Below are 22,121 nucleotides of genomic sequence, written 5' to 3'. Positions count from 1 at the left end.
AAACATGAAATCTGAGAGAGAAGCAGTAATGAAAGGGAGAAACAAATAAGCTCAGTGTGGTAATCACACAACCTGGAGAGTGAAGGCAGGCAGGCAGGGAGGAGGAAGGGAGGGAGGGAGGGAGGAAGGAAGGAAGGAAGGAAAGAAGGAAGGAAGGAAGGAAGGAAGGAAAGATAATCTCTCAACTACACAGTCAGTGTATAGCCATCCTGGACTTCAGGAGACTGTCTCAAAAACAATGAACTAAGTGAAGGGGAAAGAAAGCCGCATGTCAGCCGGGCGGTGGTGGCGCATGCCTTTAATCCCAGCACTGGGGAGGCAGAGCCTGGTCTACAGAGCTAGTTCTAGGACAGGCTCCAAAACCACAGAGAAACCCTGTCTCGGAAAAAAAAAAAAAAAAAAAGAAAGAAAAGAAAGAAAGCCACATGTCGCAAAAAAGTGAAAGAGCCCCTGAAAGAGTCCTGAGCCATCAGAAACATGGAAGAATATTATTTAAACAAAGAGAACACTGTGATTTTGCTGTGTTGAGAGGAAATTGACAGAGGAAAAACCTGGAAGGTCAGGAAGGATGGCAGCCGCTGCCACAGCTTGTGGGTCACTGCAATTTGGTTTCTTGTTCTAAGGCAAAGAGAAGCCATGAAAAAGCTGCCCGCGAGAACGTGAGTTTGTGCTATCCATTCAACAGTAAAGCGATGTACATAATGTGTGAGTCATGGGAGAGTAGCTCTGGATGCTGGAGCAGCAGCAAGGGGGCAGTCAGCTAGGATACTTTTGCTCTTGTCCTGAGGGGCATGTAAAGATGGAAGTGAAATGGAAATTTCGTTTTCGATGTGCGGTACCTGCAGAAAAGGGAAAGAGTAGCGCTATCTACTTCTCAGTTCTCTCTATCCATGAAAACTGTTACTAATTTATTAATGTAGAACTCAGTCCACACATTCAAACCCCTCCTGGGAGTGATTTTCGTGATCCTGCAGACTGACTTAAACCCCACCCTGTACTGACATGCTCTTTGAATATTTGAATATTTAATCACATAATATTATGATCACTTGCATGTATAGCTCTCTGCAGCCATCAAGATCTTTGAAAATAGCAATCATATCTTTTCATCTTCATATAAACTGATTGAAATCAGCGTTAGCACAGAACACAAGCTAATTGTTTGAATAAAAAGAATTCTAAGAAGAGAGCAAAGAGAATCCTCGTATCAGAATGTTGTACCCAATCTTCTAGTCTTTCTAGTCTATTCACTCTTGAAAATATGTATAAACTCTTATCAAAGTCTTCTAAGACTTATATTTTAAAGTGCGTTAAAATTTCCAATTGCTCAAGTTAGTGTGAAAATTATTCTACTCATTTCTACTCATGAATTTTCCCTTTTTCCTGTAGTCCCTTATCAAATTATGCAACAGAAATCAAAGAATGCATTTTAAGTATATCAAAATATGCGGCCAATGTCAACAATTCAACAAGACTTGGAGGATTAATTTTTCATTTTATTTTTTTACAGAATGTTTGATGTCGGTGGGCAGAGGTCAGAGAGAAAGAAATGGATCCACTGCTTTGAAGGAGTGACGTGCATCATATTCTGTGCTGCACTCAGCGCCTATGACATGGTGCTTGTCGAAGATGAAGAGGTGGTAAGTCCAATGTAAGAGGTGGAGGAAGGGGAGAGAAGCTAAGGCACACCAAACAGTGCTGCCCAGTTGTAGCCCTGCCCTTCCCAACCAAATGCCCCCCTCACTAATGTCCACAGTACCTAGGTCCTTGCTTGTGATGCCCACGCCCAAACTCTGCAGATAATAACCTTACACAGTCTCATTCTTTATGCCACAGAATAGAATGCACGAAAGTCTTCACCTATTCAACAGCATCTGCAATCACAAGTATTTCGCGACCACTTCCATTGTTCTCTTTCTCAACAAGAAAGATCTCTTCCAGGAAAAAGTGACCAGGGTTCACCTCAGCATCTGCTTCCCAGAGTACACTGGTAATGTTGCTTCCCTCCATTCTAGATAGTGAGCTGCTATAAGACCCATGGACCCACATGTTGTGTACCCCACAGTGTATGTGTATGTGTGTGTGGGTGTGCATGCAAGTTGTGTGCATGTCCGTGCAATCTCAAGACTGTTACCTATGTCTTCAATTACTCTCCAGCTTTAAAAAAAATGGTTAATTTTCACCATGTGTGTGTGCGAGCTCAGTAATGAGTTTATGTGCACCACATTATATAGTGCCCTTGGAGGATGGGATAGGACTCTGGATACTCTGAAACTGGAATTACAGAGAAGAGTGGGCCACCATGTAGGTTCTTTGAACCACATGCAGGTCCTTTAAGAGAGCTCTAAGTGCTTATAAACTCTGAGCAATATCCCCAGTCCTCATCCCTTATTTCTTTTTGAGATATGATTATCTTGTAATTCATCTATGCACATAAACTTGCTAACCAATGACCTTCATGAATCCACTTGTCCCCATCTTCCCCCTCACCCCAGGCTGGGAGTTGCAGAAGCCCACTGCCACACCCTGGTTTATACGTCAGTTCTGGGGGTCCAAACTCAAGCCCTCCTGTTTGTATGTTAGTCAGTATACTGGCTAAGCCATCTCCCCTGCCCTCCTATTTGGATCCTTTTATTTTATTTTATTGTTCATTTACATGCCAACCACAGTACCCTCTCCCTCCCTGCCTTCTTCTCCTCCCCACCACCCTCCCACCCAACCCCGGTCCACTCCTCAGAAAGGGTAAGGTCTCCCATGGGAAGTCAACAAAGCCTGGCACATCAAGTAGAGGCAGGACCAAACCCCTCCTCACCTGCATGAAGACTGAGCAAAGCATCCTTTCATAGAGAATAGACTCCAAAAAGCCAGCTCAGGTACCAGGGATAGAGCCTGGTCCCACTGCCATGGGCCACACAAACAGACCAAGCCACACAACTGTCACTCACATGCAGGGGACCTAGTTAGGCTCTAAGAAGGCTCTCCAGCTGTCAGTCCAGAGTCCACGAGGATCCATAAGCTCAGGTCAGCTGTCTCTGTGGGTATCTCTGTCATGATCTTGAACCCCCTTGCTCATATAATTCCTCTTCCATCTCTTTGATGGAGCTCAGCCCCATGCTTGGTTGTGGATCACTGCATCTCCTTCCATCAGTTACTGGATGATGGTTCTATGATGACAATTAGGGGGTCATCAATCTGATTACAGGAGAAGACCAGTTCCAGTACCCTCTCCACTATTGCTAGGAGTCTTCTCTGGGGTCATCCTCATGGATTCCTGGGAATTTCCCTACAATCAGGTTTCTCCCTAATTCCACAATGGCCTGTCTATCAAGATATCTCTTTCACTACTCTCCTTAACATGACTGTGATTCAGCTGAACACAATCTCTCAGATAAAGAGGAAATTTGCTGTACTGTGTATCTCAAAGCAAACTCCAAATGGAACAAATTGGAAAATATTAGATAGGAGAGAGTAGCTGCTCTGCAAACATGTCCAATGATACTGCAAGCTATATTACCTGCCACATAATAACGTCACTGTAATGCCACCCTAACTAAAGCTTGCAATATCACATTGGAGCTCAGTGGCTCTTCAGAATATACAGTGTGGCCAATGAACAGGAGGAATGAATTTGTAAACAGTTGTACTTCTCTTTCTCTGCCCTCCTGAGGTCCCCATATTTGACTGCTGATCGTGTCAGTTAGTAACTACTAAGTCATTAGTGTCACATGAAAGGGTTAATTTACCTTTAAAGACTCATTTTTAAGTACTTAGATATACTCTTATTGATAAAATTATCTAATATGGAAATAGTCATAATTTAAACATAACTATAAATCAAAATTTACATACACAAAGTACGAAGATCATGGCAGTCACTAATTAATTTTTAGTTAATTTTTAGTGTGTCATTCTAGAATCACAGACATCATTTATAATGTCTATACATCTATAGTGTGATCAATACAATTATGAACCTGTATTTCATGGTAGAGGTTAAATAAAGACATCGTTAAGGGATTCATATTTACTACAGCTTCTTAGAGAAGGTTTTGTTCACATGGAAATAAATCCTTTGAGAGTTGAGATTTTATGTACCTTCTCGGTTTCCCCTAACATAGTATCCTATTAGTTAACATCTTATATTGATGCAGTGTACTTGCTGTAATTGATGGAATGATGTTGACACATAATTAATTGAAATCCACAGTGTAATTAGGGTTTGCTCTCTGTGTCTGATAGTTCTATGTGTTTTGCTAAATGCATGCCATGTTAATTAGTTTTCTGTTAAGAGAACAAATATCTGAGGTAAATCAGCTGACAAAGAGAAAAGTAGGTTATCAAATCTCATAGTTTTTGAAGTCACAACCAATGTTCAGTTGGCAGTGTTACTTTTGTAAGTCTGTGACAATGAAGTGTGGCATGGCAGGTCCTTTTAGCCCCCTCTCAAGAAGGAAGCAAGAAAGAAAGAGAGGGGCATCCCACAGGCCGCTTTGAATGCACAAGCTTAGTAGCTAAAAAAAAACCTCCCATGAGGCCCCACCTCTTAAGAGTTTCTACTACATCAACTGGTACCATGTTAGGAACCAAACCTGTAACAAATGGGCCTTTGGAGGACATTCAGATCCAAACTAGAGAATTAATATAGCATCATATGAAATAGTTCTGTTGGCCTACTATCACATAGGCTTCACCTATATACGCCCTCTCCATCCTTCCAAAATCTAGAAACTACAGATGTTTCTAATATTATTATAGTTTCACATTTTTCAGAATCTCAAACTGCTGGGATGACTCAGTGTCTCATCTTCCCCAGAGATTGGAAGGAACCTTTGGCATTCTCACTAGCAAGGATGACAGTGATTTTGTATTCCTGTCAGGATTTCCTTTCCAAGTTTTTTTTTTATCTTCATTCTGTTTGTTTTATCTTATTGTGTTTTAATTTACTTGTTTCTTTATGTGTTCATTTCTTTACTAGAACTGGGTGTTGAACTCATGGTCTGTGCATGCTAGGCAAGACCTCTTCTACTAAGTCACCTTCCCAGCATAGTTGTGTTCTATAGTTTGAAGACTTTATCTTCATCCTAGAAGTTTGCTTTGAGCAACAAGGAAGTTTGAAAGCAAAACATGTATCCATTAGAAAGACTTTGGGGTCCTTTCTGCCATGTCTTCAACACATCTATTCTGGTGCGAAGCTAATCTATTGAAAGAGTTATTGACCAGTTTTACTGTTTTCTACTGCCCTTTTCCATCTGCTCTGGGTGCCATTCTAGTAGAGTTTCTCAGGCTTAACTTTCTTCATGCAAGGCGTCAAGAGTCACTCTCTATACCATTCCACGCCTCAGCTCAGCTCCTCTGCCAGCCAAGACAATGAGTTTCCTTACCTCTCATTCTATTTGATTCGTACACTGCCTCTACAAAATTTCACTCATTTCCATCTGAATAGATCTTCAAAATGTCAATCTATTTCACACCTCCATCCAGAAGGACTGGGGCTGGGGATACTACAGACCATGATGCATTGCACATTTTGGCTTTGCTTCATCCTTTTATTCTTCTCAACTCTCTCTTAAGACCTTGCTCAATACTACCTGTTTCTGCAAACTAGTCTGCCACGGTCTCACTTAGTTTCTCTTTTAGCTTGTATTAAACCTTATGCAGGATCACAAGATGCAGTATTTGTATGTGTATGAGAGAGAGACAGTTATCTGTCACTCACCTTGTGATGTCAGTTTTTAAGTGTTTTAAAATTTAAATTATCATTGCATCATTTCTCCCCCTTCCTCCCTCTAGACCATCCAATATCTAACATTTTCCTGACCCCCAGATTCATATCCTCCTCTTCTTCAAGGTTGTTACATACGCACCCAAAGGAATTGACATACAACTCTCAGAAATCCCAGCAGAGCTGATATAGAATTATAGAATACAATGCACGTGTGTTTGTGTGTGTGTGTGTGTGTGTGTGTGTGTGTGTAATGTTGTGTAGGTCCTGCACAAATCTCTAGTATCTGACCATTGACACCTTGACTTTGGAGTCGAGAGGTGGTGTTCTTAAGACTCCATACATCACATAGCACACTTCCTATAACTTGATGGTGCTCTTTATAGCTCTATGACTTGTAAGATGTGATTAATATTTACTGCTTTCGTCTCTTTGCTCAATAAGGACCAAATACATTCGAAGATGCAGGGAACTACATCAAGAACCAGTTTCTAGACCTGAATTTAAAAAAGGAAGATAAGGAAATCTACTCTCACATGACCTGTGCTACTGATACCCAAAACGTCAAATTCGTGTTTGATGCGGTGACAGACATAATAATAAAAGAGAATCTCAAAGACTGTGGGCTCTTCTGAGCCACCACTTTATCTTATATTTGTGATGGTTGTAGTCTGTTCAAAGACATTCAAGGTGCTCAAGGGGCTGTGTGATTAGTTTAGGTAGATACTAACTTATCTAGAAATGTAACTCGAATTATAAAACAAAACTTTCACACAAAAATGTTACTGCTGTATTATCAACTGTATCTGGATAAAGTTTTATTTCCTAGGGGCATGGGGGGGGGTAGAGTTTCTGACATTCTCTATATAGAATTTGATTTATCTTGGTAACTATAACAATATATACTCATGTTACTAAACTTTCTTGGAGATGAGCTACAATTGACCAATTTTTAATAAAAGAATAAATTACATCCCCCAGCTAGGTTTTGCTATTCAATGTCATGTCTGTACTACAGGAACTGTACAAAAATGATACAAGGTATGTTTTGGTGACCTGCCCTTCATTGCCACGAAGCATACACAGTACATGCTTTTGTTGATGTGAAATTGCATATGTAAAATAAACATATACAATATTTCTAAGTTGTGTGGGATGTTATTGCAAGTGATAACCTGGGCTTTGGGGTGACTATTAAGATTGCAAGAGAAAGGGGTTCACTTAATAGAAAGTTTTCTGTCTTGTGGATTTGAGAAATAGCAGCAAACAGGAGAGATTTAAATAATAGCTACTGAACTTCTCTGTTGGACCTTAGTGGTCTGTTTTAACTTTAAATTGGTGCCCTACAAGTTGAAGCATCGTACACAAAGATAAAGGTGTCTGCTCTTTTAATCTTGAAGCACCTTTTGATGTCATTTATCCTTTGGCATTTGTGGAAATGAATATATAAACAGATTTTCAGACTAGTGCATCAAATTTATAATCATTCATGACAGATTAATTTGATTTTTTTTAACAAGAAAAGAGTGATGCAAAGAACAAAAAATAAATCATTTGCCAATCTATAGCTCAGGGCGACCTTGGCATCTTGGTCTCTGAGAGCTATCACACTGCCACAGAACAAACACATTTTCAGTGTAAGCACATAGATCCATCTAAAGTTGGGGAACAATTCTCACTGGGTTATCTGTGCCTGATCACTCCCCATTAAAAACCACAAAAGAGGTAAAAAAAATCACTCAAAATGTAATCAGTTTTAACGTTAAATTATGTAGAGCCTATACATTATTACAGACTATAAGATATCAAGAACAAGAGAAACATGAAGAGTTGATTAGTTCGGCTAACTGATAAAGCTTTGTGGACGAGAATCAGCAATTCTCTGACAACCATCCAGCATTTTGATGGAGACAGGCAGTGTCATAATATTCTAAATTCAGAAATCAAATATTTTAGATTTTTCCACTGCTTTTGTTTCTCCCACTCTAATCTATTTTTCTCAGAGAATTGTCCCAGAAAGGGAAAGGTGTATTGTTTGAAATAATAATATTATTATTATTTTGATATTACTTTAAATTAATTAACCCTAGTTTTCACTTTCTAATGAAGAAGTCAAAATATTTCAATTTGTCTTTACAAAATACATAATTATTTTTTGAACTCATGTATCCCACAAAAGTCTTGAGTTTACCATCGCCTACTCCTGATCCTCAGACTCCTTCTATTGGTGCTATTACAAGCATGTACAATTATTCCCAGCAAGTCTGGGGTCTAGAAAAGAGTTGGGTAGACAAAGTGATTATTGACTCTTTCCTACAATTGAACATAAAAAGAATCTTGCACAATATAGAAAACAGTACTAGGTATTAACTTCAATTAAGAAGCAGGATTTTTAGTAGGGAGCAAAGCAAATGTTCATGTTTTCATTGTTGTGATCTTTAAAATCAAATCTACTTTTACAGATGGGGTTAAGAAAAGTTATGATAAGAAATTGTAGGAAGAATGACCAATGCCTGAGAAATTCCCACAAAGAACAGTGGTGCTAAATTGACTGAAATGATGACACCAGTCTGATTGTACACTCAGGCTCCTGATTGGACAGTCAGTAACCAACAGCATCTCACAGAAGCATCCTTAGATTGTGCACGAGCTGGCCAGTCAGCAGATAAGAATAGAGTGATAAGGGGATTGCTAAATGGTCAATGATACCTTCATACCAAAATATTGTGAGAGCTGGTGACTATGAGACAAGATGCTTCCTGAAAGGGGAATTCCACATTCTGTAGAACGAAAAATATTTATGCGTCATAAATGTCATCTACCTTATTGATGCAAGCAAAGTGGATAAAGCAGTCTTCACACATCTCATAAATGGGCAACCAAGATTGTTACGCCCTGAACATGCTCTAGTACAAACGGTATTTCCTGGTCCATCACTCCATGTAAGCACAGAATGTGCCTTGAAATAGTAGCTGGGAATTATTTCAGCTTGACAACAGGAAGCAATATAAACACAAGAAAAAATAAAAACATTTTTTGAGTGTGCGTGTATGCGGCTTTATCATTTCAGAGTCAGAGAAACACAGGCTAAAATGTGTGAGTGAGGAACATAAAATATTTGTAAGAATTACGGCAGAAGTTATGAGCTCTGTCACGTAGACTAATTCTATTTTTATTGGAGTGATCATTCTCTAAAAAACCCATTCTACTTCAGTGAATCCTTTTCTGAAGACATTTTTTTACAAGCAATTCTGCAGCCACATGGGGGCACACTTACATTAGGTTTCCAAACCAAGTGTTGCAGCTGTAGTTTAGATTAACGACCACATTGATGAAACATCTATCAGAGGCATATGAAGAATCTCAGTTCATACTGTCCTGCTGTGGCAGCAGTGTGTGCTTGTCTCCTGATGATCACAGAAAACAGCGTAAGTCTATACGTCACAGGCCATGGAAGCATCTCTAACTGTAGAAGTATGCAGATGTATATTCCTTGCTTGGTCTTATTATACATTTAGTGACTTTTGTTTAAATCTGAGTGGTGATTAATTTTTAAATATGTCCTCTTTATTCTGTACAATATTTCAAATGCTGGTTAACTAACATCGTGCAAACACACCCTAACAATGTTGAGCACAAGACAACAATCTGAGGGTTCACAGCATCTATGCTGTGAGTTGTAACCAACTGGCTGCTCATTAATGGGTGTTCTATCAGAAAACGGTAAATCACAGTACAATGCCGCTGCTAATGGCAGACATTCTATTACTCTGTTTATTGCAGTGTTTTTCCCAACCATCACTCCACCACATCACAGGAAATCTTTCCCTATGCCATCCTTTCTGACCCGTTTGCATTTGTAATGACACACGTTTTCCTTCCAACCACATTTTCCACACCGGTGAGGAAGGAAAGAGTCACATGAAGGAAGAAAGCACCCTAATTTATATCATGGGGACAGGAATGGCTCTCCAATTACTCTGAACCTTCCAGATAAGGAATAATGCATAAGACTCGTAGTCAAAACCATTACTTTACTTGAAAGACATGTTTTCTAAAGTAGCCAAATTGTCATAAAACCAAGCATACATATGTGATTGAAAATTATTGTATTTTGTTTCAATGCATAACACTAAGTTTTCTGTTATGGCAAGGAAAGATTCAAATATTAAAGTTTTTTATGGCCAATGGAGAATATTTTTATTTTAACCTGTTAAAAATCTCAGACTGGAGAAAAAAACTTAGATGACTGTAACAGCGCTCAGCATAGGTTTGGCATATAGAGCATCCCATCCAGAGATGATGACACCTGCTACAATTTTATTTACAAACTTAAGAATTTGCAAATTGGGTTCATGAGATAGTTCCCAAATAAAGGCACTTGTCCCCAAGCCTGACAACCTGAGTTTGACCCCTGAACCATCACAGGATAAAGAAAGGGCTAATTCTCAGGAGTAGTGCACAGACACTCAGTGGTACCTCCCCACACACACAGAAAGAAACTAAACAAATAAATTTTAAAAATATAAATTTGTTTCCACCTAAGTATATGAATGTGCAAGTGGATATTTTTATGCAAGGAATATAAGATTATTCACCAGCAAAGAAACAATTGTGTTCCTCACAGAGTTAAGCAAAGAGAGCAATTCTGTCAATCCACAGAGTGTACAGGTACACAGGCCATCCCTTGACATCTCTTTTCATATGTAATACTAAGTATGAACTGATACTGACAACCATGACATGGCATTTCCACAACATAAAATGTGGATACTTTACTCATCAAAATACCCATAAATAATTTACCACAGTAGATACAAATACTTGTTTTAAATAATTCTTCTCTGTGTAGATATAAAAGGTTCTATGAAGGCTGTAGGACACAGCTTGATTATGTGGTGGTTCATTATCTGAGACCACAGCCTGAGAAGAATGTCCGTGAGCTTCCCACACTGTTGTCCTCTAGAGGAGGATGGAAGAGAATCTCTGGCCTTTCTCTAAAGAACAGCCTTTGCTGCTCCTCGTGCAAAAAGGATGACGGTACAGACATGCCAAGAGGAGTCTGGAGGAATGTGCTTTGCTAAGTCACACAACTCACTTTATTCAATCATGCACCGATTTCCAGTGTTCAGACTTAAAATATAATCACTGTTCTCTGCCTCTTTGAAGTCTCTGCGTTCACATTTCACAAGTAAATTACATAAAAAGTCTATAGTCGGGGCTCAGCACATGGTCAATCCCCCATTCTGCAATAAAATAAACCAAAACAACGAAGAAGCTTGCAATAAGTGAACTCGTGTAATTTTCTATTATAATCCTTTGTTTGGATGGTAGGTTACGTTTTATACTCTGCACTTCTATAAATTTCACTAAACTCTGAGATACCAACAAGAAGTCGCCCACCAGGCATTTCATGAAGGATCTCTGGGAATAAATTCTCCTGAAGGATGGATTCCCTACAGACAAACTACAGGAGTCTCAACCAATTGAAACAGCTTGATGGTTAAAAAGCTAGTTCTTGCACAAATTGAATATTTTTTATTTATTTTAGACAATCATTTGTTAAATTATGACTGGCATACTAACCATCTGGTTTTCTGGATTCCAAGGTGACTACCATTCATGATGACACTGTATCTTTCCTGATTTCTTATTCAAGAGGGTTTCCTGTTTTCATCTATTAAAACAGAATTATGTATAATTTTAGCTAGATAGAAAATAATACGGTTCCTTTTAACTTCTTCGTATGCCCTTACTCTTAATTTACTGTTTTCCTTTTTCTGTATTGCTCTCTCTGGTTCCTAATTAAGTTCCCCTGCCCCACTTTTCCCATTCTCCCTTCAAATCATTTGTATCTTGCTATTCCCCTCTCTACTGTTGAACATCCCCATCCCCATAGCGCCATTTACTTGCCTCAGCTCTGAGGATACTCTAGAGTTGCGCACTGATTTCTGAAGACTTAGAGTTAGGAACTACAGATGAAAGATAACATGAAATATGTGTCTTTCTGATCTGGGTTACCTTACTCAATATGATCCATTACAATTCCGTCCATTTACTTCCAAATTTTATTTTTTCTTTACAACTGAATAGTGTTCCTGTGCATAAATATATCACATTTTTTTATCCATTCCTCAGCTGAAGGATAAGTAGGATGTTTCCATTTCCTGGCTCTTGTGACGAGAACAGCAATGAACATAGATGAGCGAGTATCTGTGGAGAAGGACGCTCATTTCTTTGATAAAATGGCAAGTCACTCCATGGTGTAACGGTATATGACAGATTTCTTTTCGTTTTTTTTTTCTTTTAGTTTTTTTTTTTTGAGGATTTTCAATATAGATATCAAGAATGGATAAACCAGTTTGCAATCCCACCAACACTGAATAAGGTCTCCTGTTTCTCCACAAACTTGAAAGCATTTGTTGGCAGTGGTTTTGTTAAGTTTTTGTGATTCTGACTGGGGTGAGAAGAAATCTCAAAGTTGTTGTGTATTATCTGTGTACATTGTAAAGAGGTATCTCTGCCTAAGGTGCCTCTGATCTGTTTAATAAAGAGCTGAGTGGTACTAGCTAGGCAGGAGACAATAGGCAGGTATGGTGGGGAGAGGGAAGAAGAAGACGAGGAATCTAGGCATGAATTTTGCCGGCAGGCTCAGAGAAATTTGGCTTTGATGTACTAAGGAAAGGTAAAAGCCTTGTGGCAGAATGTAGATTTAAAAAAAAAATGGGTCAGTTTTCTTATATGAGCTTATTGGAAACAAACCTGAACTAAAGGCCAAGCTGTCATAATTAATAATAAATATCTACGTCATTATTTGTGGGCTGGCAATCCAAAAAAAATAGTCTGAAAAGAAAGCTTGTTACACAAAGTTACTTTGATTTGGAACCTCAGAGAAGCGACACCTGTTAAGTCTCAGTCACATAACTACCTAAACAAGACCTGAACAACAATAAGAATCCCATGGTATAACGGGAAAGTTTATAGGGACTCAACCTTATATAAAGAAATACAGGCAACTGGCAATGCTGAGAGGAGGAAAAATAGCCTTCTACATGGAAGAGCCCCTGCCCCCCACATTGGTTATCCAATACCAAATTGTCAACTCACAGATAAATACATACAAATAACATTAAGCAGACTGACTAGGTAGGTTGTATTTCTTTCTATTTCTTTCTCTCTCTTTCTCTCTCTCTCTCTCTCTCTCTCTCTCTCTCTCTCTTACTCTGTGTGTGGGGGGTATGGGTCTGTATGGATATATATTATATACATGTCCCTAAATATAATATGTAACATATGAAGCAGATTGTTCAGTAGAGTGCTATTGTACTTTTACCAAGGTTTTCTTGAATGTGTTCATGTGTGATGATAATTAAAGAAAAGAGGCAATGAGTTTGAGGGAGAGCAATGAGGGATACTGAGAGCAGGAAAAATATCTTCCTTAGGAAAGAGCACACTAATTGTTTATCCAGGAATAAAAAGGATTGAAGAAATATATACAGCTAATGTTGAAGGAGCTGCGGGTTGCATTCCTGCCGCCCTGCTCCCAGCCGCCTGGCTAGCTTATACCCCGAAATAACAACACACAAACTGTATTCATATAAACACTGCTTGGCCCATTTCTATTAATGTGTGTAGCACCCAAAGGTGCGCTTACCAGGAATATTCTAGCCTACGTCCATCCTGGGTTGGAGCTTCATCGCATCTGCCCCAGAGAGGAGAGGAAATGGCATCTTACCTCACTTCCTCTTCCTCCCAGGATTCTGTTATGTTTACTCCACCCACCTATGAGGCCAAGCAGTTTCTTTATTAATTACCTAATGACCTTCCTCCATCAAGCTAATGTCCTCTCATCCTCTGCTCCTTGACCAGTTGGGAGACTGTGTCAATCACCATGTACTTCAAACTGAAGCTTCTCTGATGAGGGTGGAGACATGCAGTTATCTATGGGTATAGTGATATCTTTTGATAGATAATGCCATGCACTGTGGCGGGGTAGCATTTGGCTTAATGCTGGATCCATATACAAGTTCAAGGAAGTATGGACAGTACAAAGTCAGCTTAATAGGTTACAAGAAAAATAGGACAAAAATTGTGTGGATATTTAAGGGAGTGGTTCAAGGAGGAGCCGGGGGAGGAGTCAAAGACCATTGTGTGAACTTATCAAAGGGGTAATAAAAATTAATAAAATTCCTGGAAGCTGTGAACAGGCTGAAATCAGGTTCAGGACTACTTCTTGTACTCAGGCCACATGATCTTGACCTCGAGGACCTTACAAAACTAAACTACCCAGTCTTCCAATTGTCAGCAACTTTGAAGATAATATCAAGGGAGCTGTAAATGGCCACTATTTGGAATATTTTAATAGATTACAAACCATGCACCATAACAAAGTCCTATCATGACCCGTGGGAAAGTACATAAAGTGTAAGACTAGCAGATCGGCTGGATAACGCTCCAGCAGGTTAACTGCCCTTCCTCTTTCCTTACTACTGTAAGGAACCGACCAGGCTTAGAGCATGCAAAGCAAGCACCCTGCACCGAGCTGTAGCCCCAGCCTCAATGATGCTTTAATATTGAACACTTAAGTAGAAAATGAGCCAACTCCAATCCATAGTATGCTTAATAATATAAATATATGAGATTTTCTTTTAAAATCCTCACATTTTAAAATTCCAACATAGAAGTTTTTTTCCACTGTGATATATTAGAATATTTAGTGCTTAAGGTAAAATTAAAATGAAAATCAATACTCTTGAAACATTTTAGCGATTGTTTTTAAATACCAAAATTCTGAATGGATATTTATAATGTCCTAATAAGAGCATAGGAAAATAAGGTAAAATTTTATGCACGTATTTTTATGCTTTGATATCTGAAGATTATGATCATTTACATTAATTATTAAATTATATGTATATGTGCATTTTTCTTATGCATGTGTATGCTCATATGTAATAAAAGTCATCTCAAAAGTTTTACTTTCTTCTGTCACTCTTCTTGAAACCTTTAACCTCAACAGGTCTCACAACACAACTCTCAAAGGCTTTGCTTTCTCCCTATGAGTTAACTCAGTGAATATGACCTAAAAGCTAGGAATTATCTCTTTCTTCATGAAAATCTAAGCTGCCAAAGCAAACCTAGTTAAAGAAGTCTTGTGTGTTGTTTTCTTTAAACTAGCGAAGCATAAAGCTTTCTTAGTCCTTTTTTGTTTGTTTGTATTGTCTTTTTTGTTTTTTGAAACAGGGTTTCTCTGTGTAGCGCTGGATGTAAAAAAAAAGAATATAAATAGTAACATTTTCTATTTTAAAAGTTATTTGAAGCTGGGCGGTTGTGGCGCACACCTTTAATCCCAGCACTCGGGAGGCAGAGGCAGGCGGATCTCTGGGAGTTCTAGGCCAACCTGGTCTACAAGAGCTAGTTCCAGGACCGGAACCAAAAAGCTAAGGAGAAACCCTGTCTCCAAAAACCAAAAAAAAAAAAAGAAAATTTATTTGAAATATACATTTTACCCAAGCACAATGGTTATACCAAATTACAACCAGCTTGTACTCTACTAAACTCTCATAGAGCAGGAGTGGTAAAAGTACACAATTCATCCTGCTGATAATCAGAACTGTCTACAGATTGTGATCGGGACATTAACATGCTAAAAGCAGTATTTTTACTACAGAAGTTTCTTTCCTTTCTTTTTGGCCTAGGGTTTTATTCCAGAAGAAGTCTACCTTCAAACTCCACCTAAGCAGAGGCTCAGCAAATATCTAATTTTATTTCTTTTGTGATCGATGACAACAAAATGCCCTGCTGAGCCCCCTGTATTTTACAAGTGCTCTGAGCAGTGGAAGCTGGAATTTCTAATATCCACACACGATTTGTGACATTAATCTCCCATCGTCCACCAACTTGGAATGCGAGAGCTATATTGGAAAGGTCCTAATTAATTACTATTCCAACAAGAGCTCTCAAGAAGCAGGGGAGGTGTGACTGAGCAAGAACTGAGCCTTAATAGATCATTTGTGTTGATATACACGATTGTATGAGTAAAATACAAGAAGTCATCCGTCTAAAACTCAATAAACCTTATTTATTTCTAATATACAACCATCTGGCTATATGTGAGATTTCTTATTTAAAGAGGGCATTCTCAGGCTAGAAAAGTGGCTTGTTCTTTTCAAAGGCTGCTGTGTTAAACCACAGTGGACACTTAAGCAGACTGATTGCCTTAACATCGACTTGTTAGCCCACTACAGAGGTTTGGCAGTGAGCTCTTTAATTCTGCCGTACGCACATCTTTGAAGCAAGGACAGCAGTAGTAGTGTAGTTCGGGGAACAGCAATAAGTGGGGTGACATGGTGAAATACGGAGAAACGTGACTACATGTATTAGATGCCAAGGAAAGTGGCAGACAACTTGCTATGCTCTTGTACTTCTGTATGTTAGAAGTTTAGACCATTCCAGCATCATGGCAAAGGACCTCAGAAAAAGGGAGAGGCAAAGAAAGTGGAGAAAAGTCATTCCTGGCTCTGGAAACCTAGCCAACTATGTGGGGCTAGGAAAGGCATGAATCTTGAAGGAGAACCTTCACCTTCCACTTTACCAAGCTGGCATAATTACTGACTGATCAGTATTTGTACTCCTACCAACAGGTAGTGAGGTCTTCACAACTCATCAAGACTGGTTTCTTTGCAACAGATGGAGACAATTATAAGAGCAACAACCAATTAGAATCAGAGTTGTGAAGCCCAGTTCCAGCTGATACATCTATAACTAACACAACTCCTGCACTTCAGGTTCAGGAATGATTACAGAAGTGGCAAAGGGATATGGATTATGGAATGTGCTGTGAGATTTTGATTCCTGGAAGTGTTTAGAAGTTTGAAGTCTCACCAATATGATTTCCTAAACAAACTAAACAAGGATGACAAGAAGAGACATAGTAATATAGATGGGATAAAGCTCACGGGGCCTCAACCCTGCACAAAGAACTACAGACAACTGAGAAATGCTAAGAGTTTGTGCCTATAGCCAATACTGAACTGAGAATAGTTGCTACAGGAAAAATCTTTGAGAAGCTATTTTCTTTTTTTTTTTTCATTTGCAAGTTGTTTTTTATTGAAAAATAAATTTCCGCCTCCTCCCAGCCTCCCATTTCCCTGCCCCTCCTCCTACTCCTCTCTCCCTTCCCCCACTCCTCTCCCCCTCCCTCTCCAGTCTGAAGAGCAGTCAGGGTTCCCTGCCCTGTGGAAAGTCCAAAGTCCTCCCCCCTCCATCCTGGTCTAGGAAGGTGAACATCCAAACTGGCTTGGCTCCCACAAAGCCAGAACATGAAGTAGGATCAAAACCCAGTGCCACTGAAGCTATTTTCTTAAAACAAATGAAATCAATGACGAAGGAGAGCCCCTTGGTCTTCCCCAGGGGCACCGTGTTCATCGGGACTCTACATGGTAAGTTAAGAATGAATAAAAATGACACCTAGAGTTATAAAACAGAAGATGGCTGAGTTTATGTCACAAAATTATAATGTTTAAACACAAATTTTTCCCTGGCAGAACTCTTGTTCCAAAATTGAACCATTAGAATTCTATTAGTCTGATTTATTAACATTTTAAAATACTGAACAAAAGGCAAGTTTCTCTTTTTACGCAGGAAGAGACTTTCCCCTTTGTATAAAATCAATGTGAGCTACTCATCTGAGCAGAATTCCTTCTCGACACTACAATCTTTCACTAAAATAGTATTGTAATCATTTTAATGTGGTTTCTAGACCTAGCTATTTTCCAGACAATTAACTACACCATTGAACCCAGAAAAATGTTAGCATATAGGCTGGTTTTTCCAAAAAGACAATGCTGTAAAATGATAAGACCCAAGTGCAACATGTCAGAGGAGGATAAATCATGTATTATTGAATATAGTCAAACTAACTGTGTTCAGCCATAACTAATGAATGTATTTTTCTACTTGAAGACCTAAGTGACAATTTACTTATCATGTAGGAGGAAAAATGTGTTTCTGCCATTATCAAAGCATGGGTAATGTGAAATTCAAAGTGTGTTAAGAATCAAGAAAACTCATAGCAATAGTGAAACATAGCTGAACTTGTAATCTCCTTTGATCAGACTGGCGACTACTGCAATTATCAACAAAGAGTCTTCATTCAACATCTGATGGAAACAGATTCAGAGACTCACAGAAAACTTTGGGCCAAGTTCAGAGAGTCCTAATGAAGAGAGGGAAGAAGGACCATAGGAGTCAGAGGGGCCAAGGACATCACAAGAAAATCTACAGTTAAAACCGACCCAACGTATAGGAACTCACAGAATCTGTACTAACAGGGAGCCTGCATGGGACTGACCTAAGCCCTCTATGTATATGTGATAATTGATTTGCTTGGTCTATTTGGGGAACTCCTAAAGATAGGAGCAGGGACTTTTGCTAATACTATGGCTGGCTCTTGGGAGCCTACTCCTCATAGATTGCTTTCCCCAGCCTAGATGGTAAGTCTTAGTCTTACTGCAACCTGATATGCCGTGCTTTGTTGATACTCATGGGAAGTCTGCACCTTTCTGAACAGAATCAGAGGAGGAGTGGATGAGGGTTGGGAGGATAAAGAGAGGGAATGGGAAAAGTGGAGGGACAAGAAATTGCAGTCAGGATATAAAACAAATAAATAAATTAAAGAAAAGGAAAAAGAAGACTCAAGAAAAACAAGACAAGTTTTGTAAGTCTATTGAAATAAAACTGATTTTTATTTCAAGCTATATCACTACAAATCCACATAGAGAAAGAAACAGTGGAAGAAGACCAAAGGCATTGTTTCTTAAAGCACATACAAACAATGCTATTCACTTTAGGAATAACTCCATCAGAGATACAAACCCATTAAGTCATTAAGCTGGTGCTGGTCAAAATTGCCTTTCTAACAGCAAAGGTAATTACTTAAAAATGAAAGTTCTTGGGTTCCAGTTTGAATTCTGCTGCTCCAAAACATCTCAAGAGTTTATGATTTGTGCAGTTAAAGAGTAGGGAGTGTGTGCTGCTTTTAACATCTAAATAATACTGTTGTTTTATTTGGATTCACTTACATATGCATGCAGTTTACTTAGATATAAACCAGGGACTTCATAAATTTTAACACTTGAGGAAATTATGAGTGAATATATGTGTCTATTTCAAAATACTATAGTCTAGTTCATATGGGACACAAGGTACAGGTGCACACTTGAGGAGAATTATAAAATAGGAATCATATTTCCAACCTTGGCCCATTATGTCATTCATCCGTGCATTTATTTGGTCAATGAGTATACTTCATCTGCTACCAAGTAAATACTGTGTCTGATTAGGAAGCTAAAACTGTGAGAGAAAAATAACTCACAAATTCTACTTTCTTAAACACTCCTGGGGTATAGGGAAATAAACTATTTTAAAAATGCTATGATACGCACAAAATACAGATATGTTATGAACACAATAATAGATTCAATAGGATCATAGACCTTAAGTAGTGACCTAGTTCAATGAGTCTGATTTTCTCTAGCAAACAAGCTATTAAGTATTTGTTTAATTGATAGCATGTCTTCAAGAAATAAATATTTAAATAAGATTAGAATAATTCTCATACTTAAAATGATTTCCCTATTTGTTGCGATGTCTAGAAGCCTGATGTTCATTTCTCCTCTTTCTCATTGTCCTAGTTAAATTTCTATTGCTGTGAGAAGCCCACAACCAAAGGCATGATGGGAAGGGCTTATTGTGTCTTACACATCCTGGGCATAGCCCGTCTTTGAGGGAACTTAAGGCAAGAATCTGGCGACAGGAACTGATGCAGAGGCCACGGGGAATGCAGCACACTGCCTTGCTCCCCACGGCTTCATCAGTCTGCTTTCTTATACAACACAGATCTCCCTGCCTGGCACTGCGCACAGGGGCCAGCCCTCTCAAATCAAGCATTAACCAAGAAAATGTCCCCACAACCTTGCCTACAGGCCAATGTGCTGAAGAGATTTTCTCAACTGAAGTTTTCTCTTCCCAGATATGTCTAGGTTGTTTCATGGTGACAAAAACCAACCAATACACTCATCCCACCAATGCAACTGCTTACAGGCCTGTCCGTTTGTGGCAGTGGATGCAAACAATGCCTTTCTCGGGAATCGGCCTCTCCCCATCTGCAGAGAGATCCTGGATCTGTTTCTTCTGATCGTTTCATTTGTCACACACTAGTCCAGTTGATCCAAGCAGAGATCGCTTTCAATTAATATCGCAGGCTTTGTTTTTGTAATAGTGAAAATGTGGCTAATTATAAAACATCTGGAGCAAGCAAAAACACAAAGAAAAGAGGAACATGGGATGTACTCACTCATATTTGGTTTCTAGCCATAAATAAAGGACATTGAGCCTATAATTCGTGATCCTAGAGAAGCTAAATAAGAAGGTGAATCCAAAGAAAAACATATAGACATCCTCCTGGATATTAACCTTCATCAGGCGATGAAAGGAGACAGAAACAGAGACCCACACTGGAGCACCAGACTACAACCCCAAGGTCCAAATCAGGAGCAGAAGGAGAGAGAGCACAAGCAAGGAACTCAGGACCGTGAGGGGTGCACCAACACACTGAGACAATGGGGATGTTCTATCGGGAACTCACCAAGGCCAGCTGGCCTGGGTCTGAAAAAGCCTGGGATAAAACCGGACTCCCTGAACATAGCAGACAATGAGTACTGCTGAGAAGTCAAGAACAATGGCACTGGGTTTTGATCCTACTGCACGTACTGGCTTTGTGGGAGCCTAGGCAGTTTGGATGTTCACCTTACTAGACCTGGATGGAGGTGGGTGGTCCTTGGACTCCCCACAGGGCAGGGTACCCAGTCTGCTCTTCAGGATGATGAGAGAGGGAGAGTTGATTGGGGGAGGAGGGGGGATATGGGAGTCAGTGGCAAAGAATAGACAGAAATATTTAATAAATAAATAAATAATAATAAAAAGAAAAGAAGCGTGAGATACTTCAGATGAGGAGGGTAGGCTGACGGCAGGAGCCCTGGATCACATGGGATGAGCAATATGCTAAAGTGTGACTTATTTTCAGCTTGAGAAACAAATGTTCAGCCTATTAGTCAGGGTTCTGTAGAGTAACAGATTTGGGATTTGTGAGCTAGTTGGAGGCATCCCGACAAACAGACCCTTCCATAATCCATAATCAAGAACTTTTTATACAAAGAGAAAATGTTTTATTGAGAATGAACAGCAAAGAGAGCTTGTGGTTGAATATACAGTAGATGTCTGAGATTAGAAAAACCTATAAATAATGAACATTACAGAATTGGTGTGTAGGGAAATGAAACAATACTATAATCTTTCTCTCAGCCTTTCACTTGTGTTTGTTTGCAGGAGTGCCTGTGGAGGTCATATGATGACTCCTGAGATTCAGTGCTCTCTGGACACCAGATAGATCTAATGATCAAACTTGGACCCTGGAGTCAGCATGCAAACACCTCTACTCACTGAGCAATCTAAACAGTTTCCCGAGTTTGTCTTTACTTCTTCCCCTCCTCTTCTCCCTTTGCATTCCCCTTCCCTCTCCTCCCATCCACTCTCCCTTCCTCTTCTTCCTCCTATGTCATGCCTGTAAGGAAAATGCCCTAACTTAGCTAGATCCTCAGTACTCTTTCCTCAAGCAGCTTTTATAATTTTATTTTTTTAATGAATATAATTATACCACCCCCTTTCCTTCCCACCCTTAAATCCCTTCCATTGATACACTGCTGTCTTTGAAATCCGTGGGCCCTCATTTCTTTTTTTTTTTTTTTTTTTTTTTTTTTTTTTGGTTTTTCGAGACAGGGTTTCTCTGTGGCTTTGGAGTCTGTCCTGGAACTAGCTCTGTAGACCAGGCTGGTCTCTAACTCGCAGAGATCCGCCTGCCTCTGCCTCCCGAGTGCTGGGGGCCCTCATTTATTTAACAGTTGTGCCTGCATAGCTCCTGTTTTTCAGTGGCTCAGAGGGAATCAGCTCTGGAGTCCTTTCACACAAAGGACGGCGCCCCCTGGTGGTCAGGTTTGCTGGGTCTGTACATAGCACTAGAAGTTCAAGTAGATCTGTACCTCAGAGGGCATCCTTATCTGTTATTCAGCAGGGGTCTACCGTTTGGGACGAACAGACTTGTAGATAAATGGTATTGTGTTCTCAGTGTCTGTAGTTGACTCTGAGTCAAAGCTGAGGACTACAGTTTGAAACAACAGTATGCTGCGCAATGCAATGGATTGTGGTGTGTTCTGCTATGTTCTCTGAATGAAGTAGGGAAGACAGGGCATAGTCTGCACTGCTCCCCCATCTGCTGTACTACGAATACCTGACTTAAGATCAAATGAGTGGCTTTAATAATATCAACTTGTTTAGATTGAGG

The 22,121-nt window shown here is 39.4% G+C and overlaps 1 protein-coding gene across 1 annotated transcript in view; it reads left to right on the top strand.

The window, feature by feature from the left end:
* Positions 1-6,357, top strand: part of LOC121458979 (guanine nucleotide-binding protein G(t) subunit alpha-3) — a 38,377-nt gene extending 32,020 nt beyond the window's left edge. The window contains exons 6-8 of the mRNA XM_041668426.1: positions 1,511-1,640; positions 1,837-1,990; positions 6,167-6,357. Of these exons, the coding sequence (XP_041524360.1) occupies positions 1,511-1,640; positions 1,837-1,990; positions 6,167-6,357 (475 nt within the window). The remainder of the gene's footprint in view (positions 1-1,510; positions 1,641-1,836; positions 1,991-6,166) is intronic.
* The last annotated feature ends 15,764 nt before the right edge of the window (positions 6,358-22,121 follow it).

This window comes from Microtus oregoni, unplaced genomic scaffold (genome assembly GCF_018167655.1).
Source record: "Microtus oregoni isolate MIOR12 unplaced genomic scaffold, Mior012 000018F_ref0000195, whole genome shotgun sequence".
NCBI classification, from domain to species: domain Eukaryota; kingdom Metazoa; phylum Chordata; class Mammalia; order Rodentia; family Cricetidae; genus Microtus; species Microtus oregoni.
The sequence above is the reverse complement of the archived record's forward strand: the minus strand, read 5'-3'. Positions and strand labels throughout refer to the sequence as shown.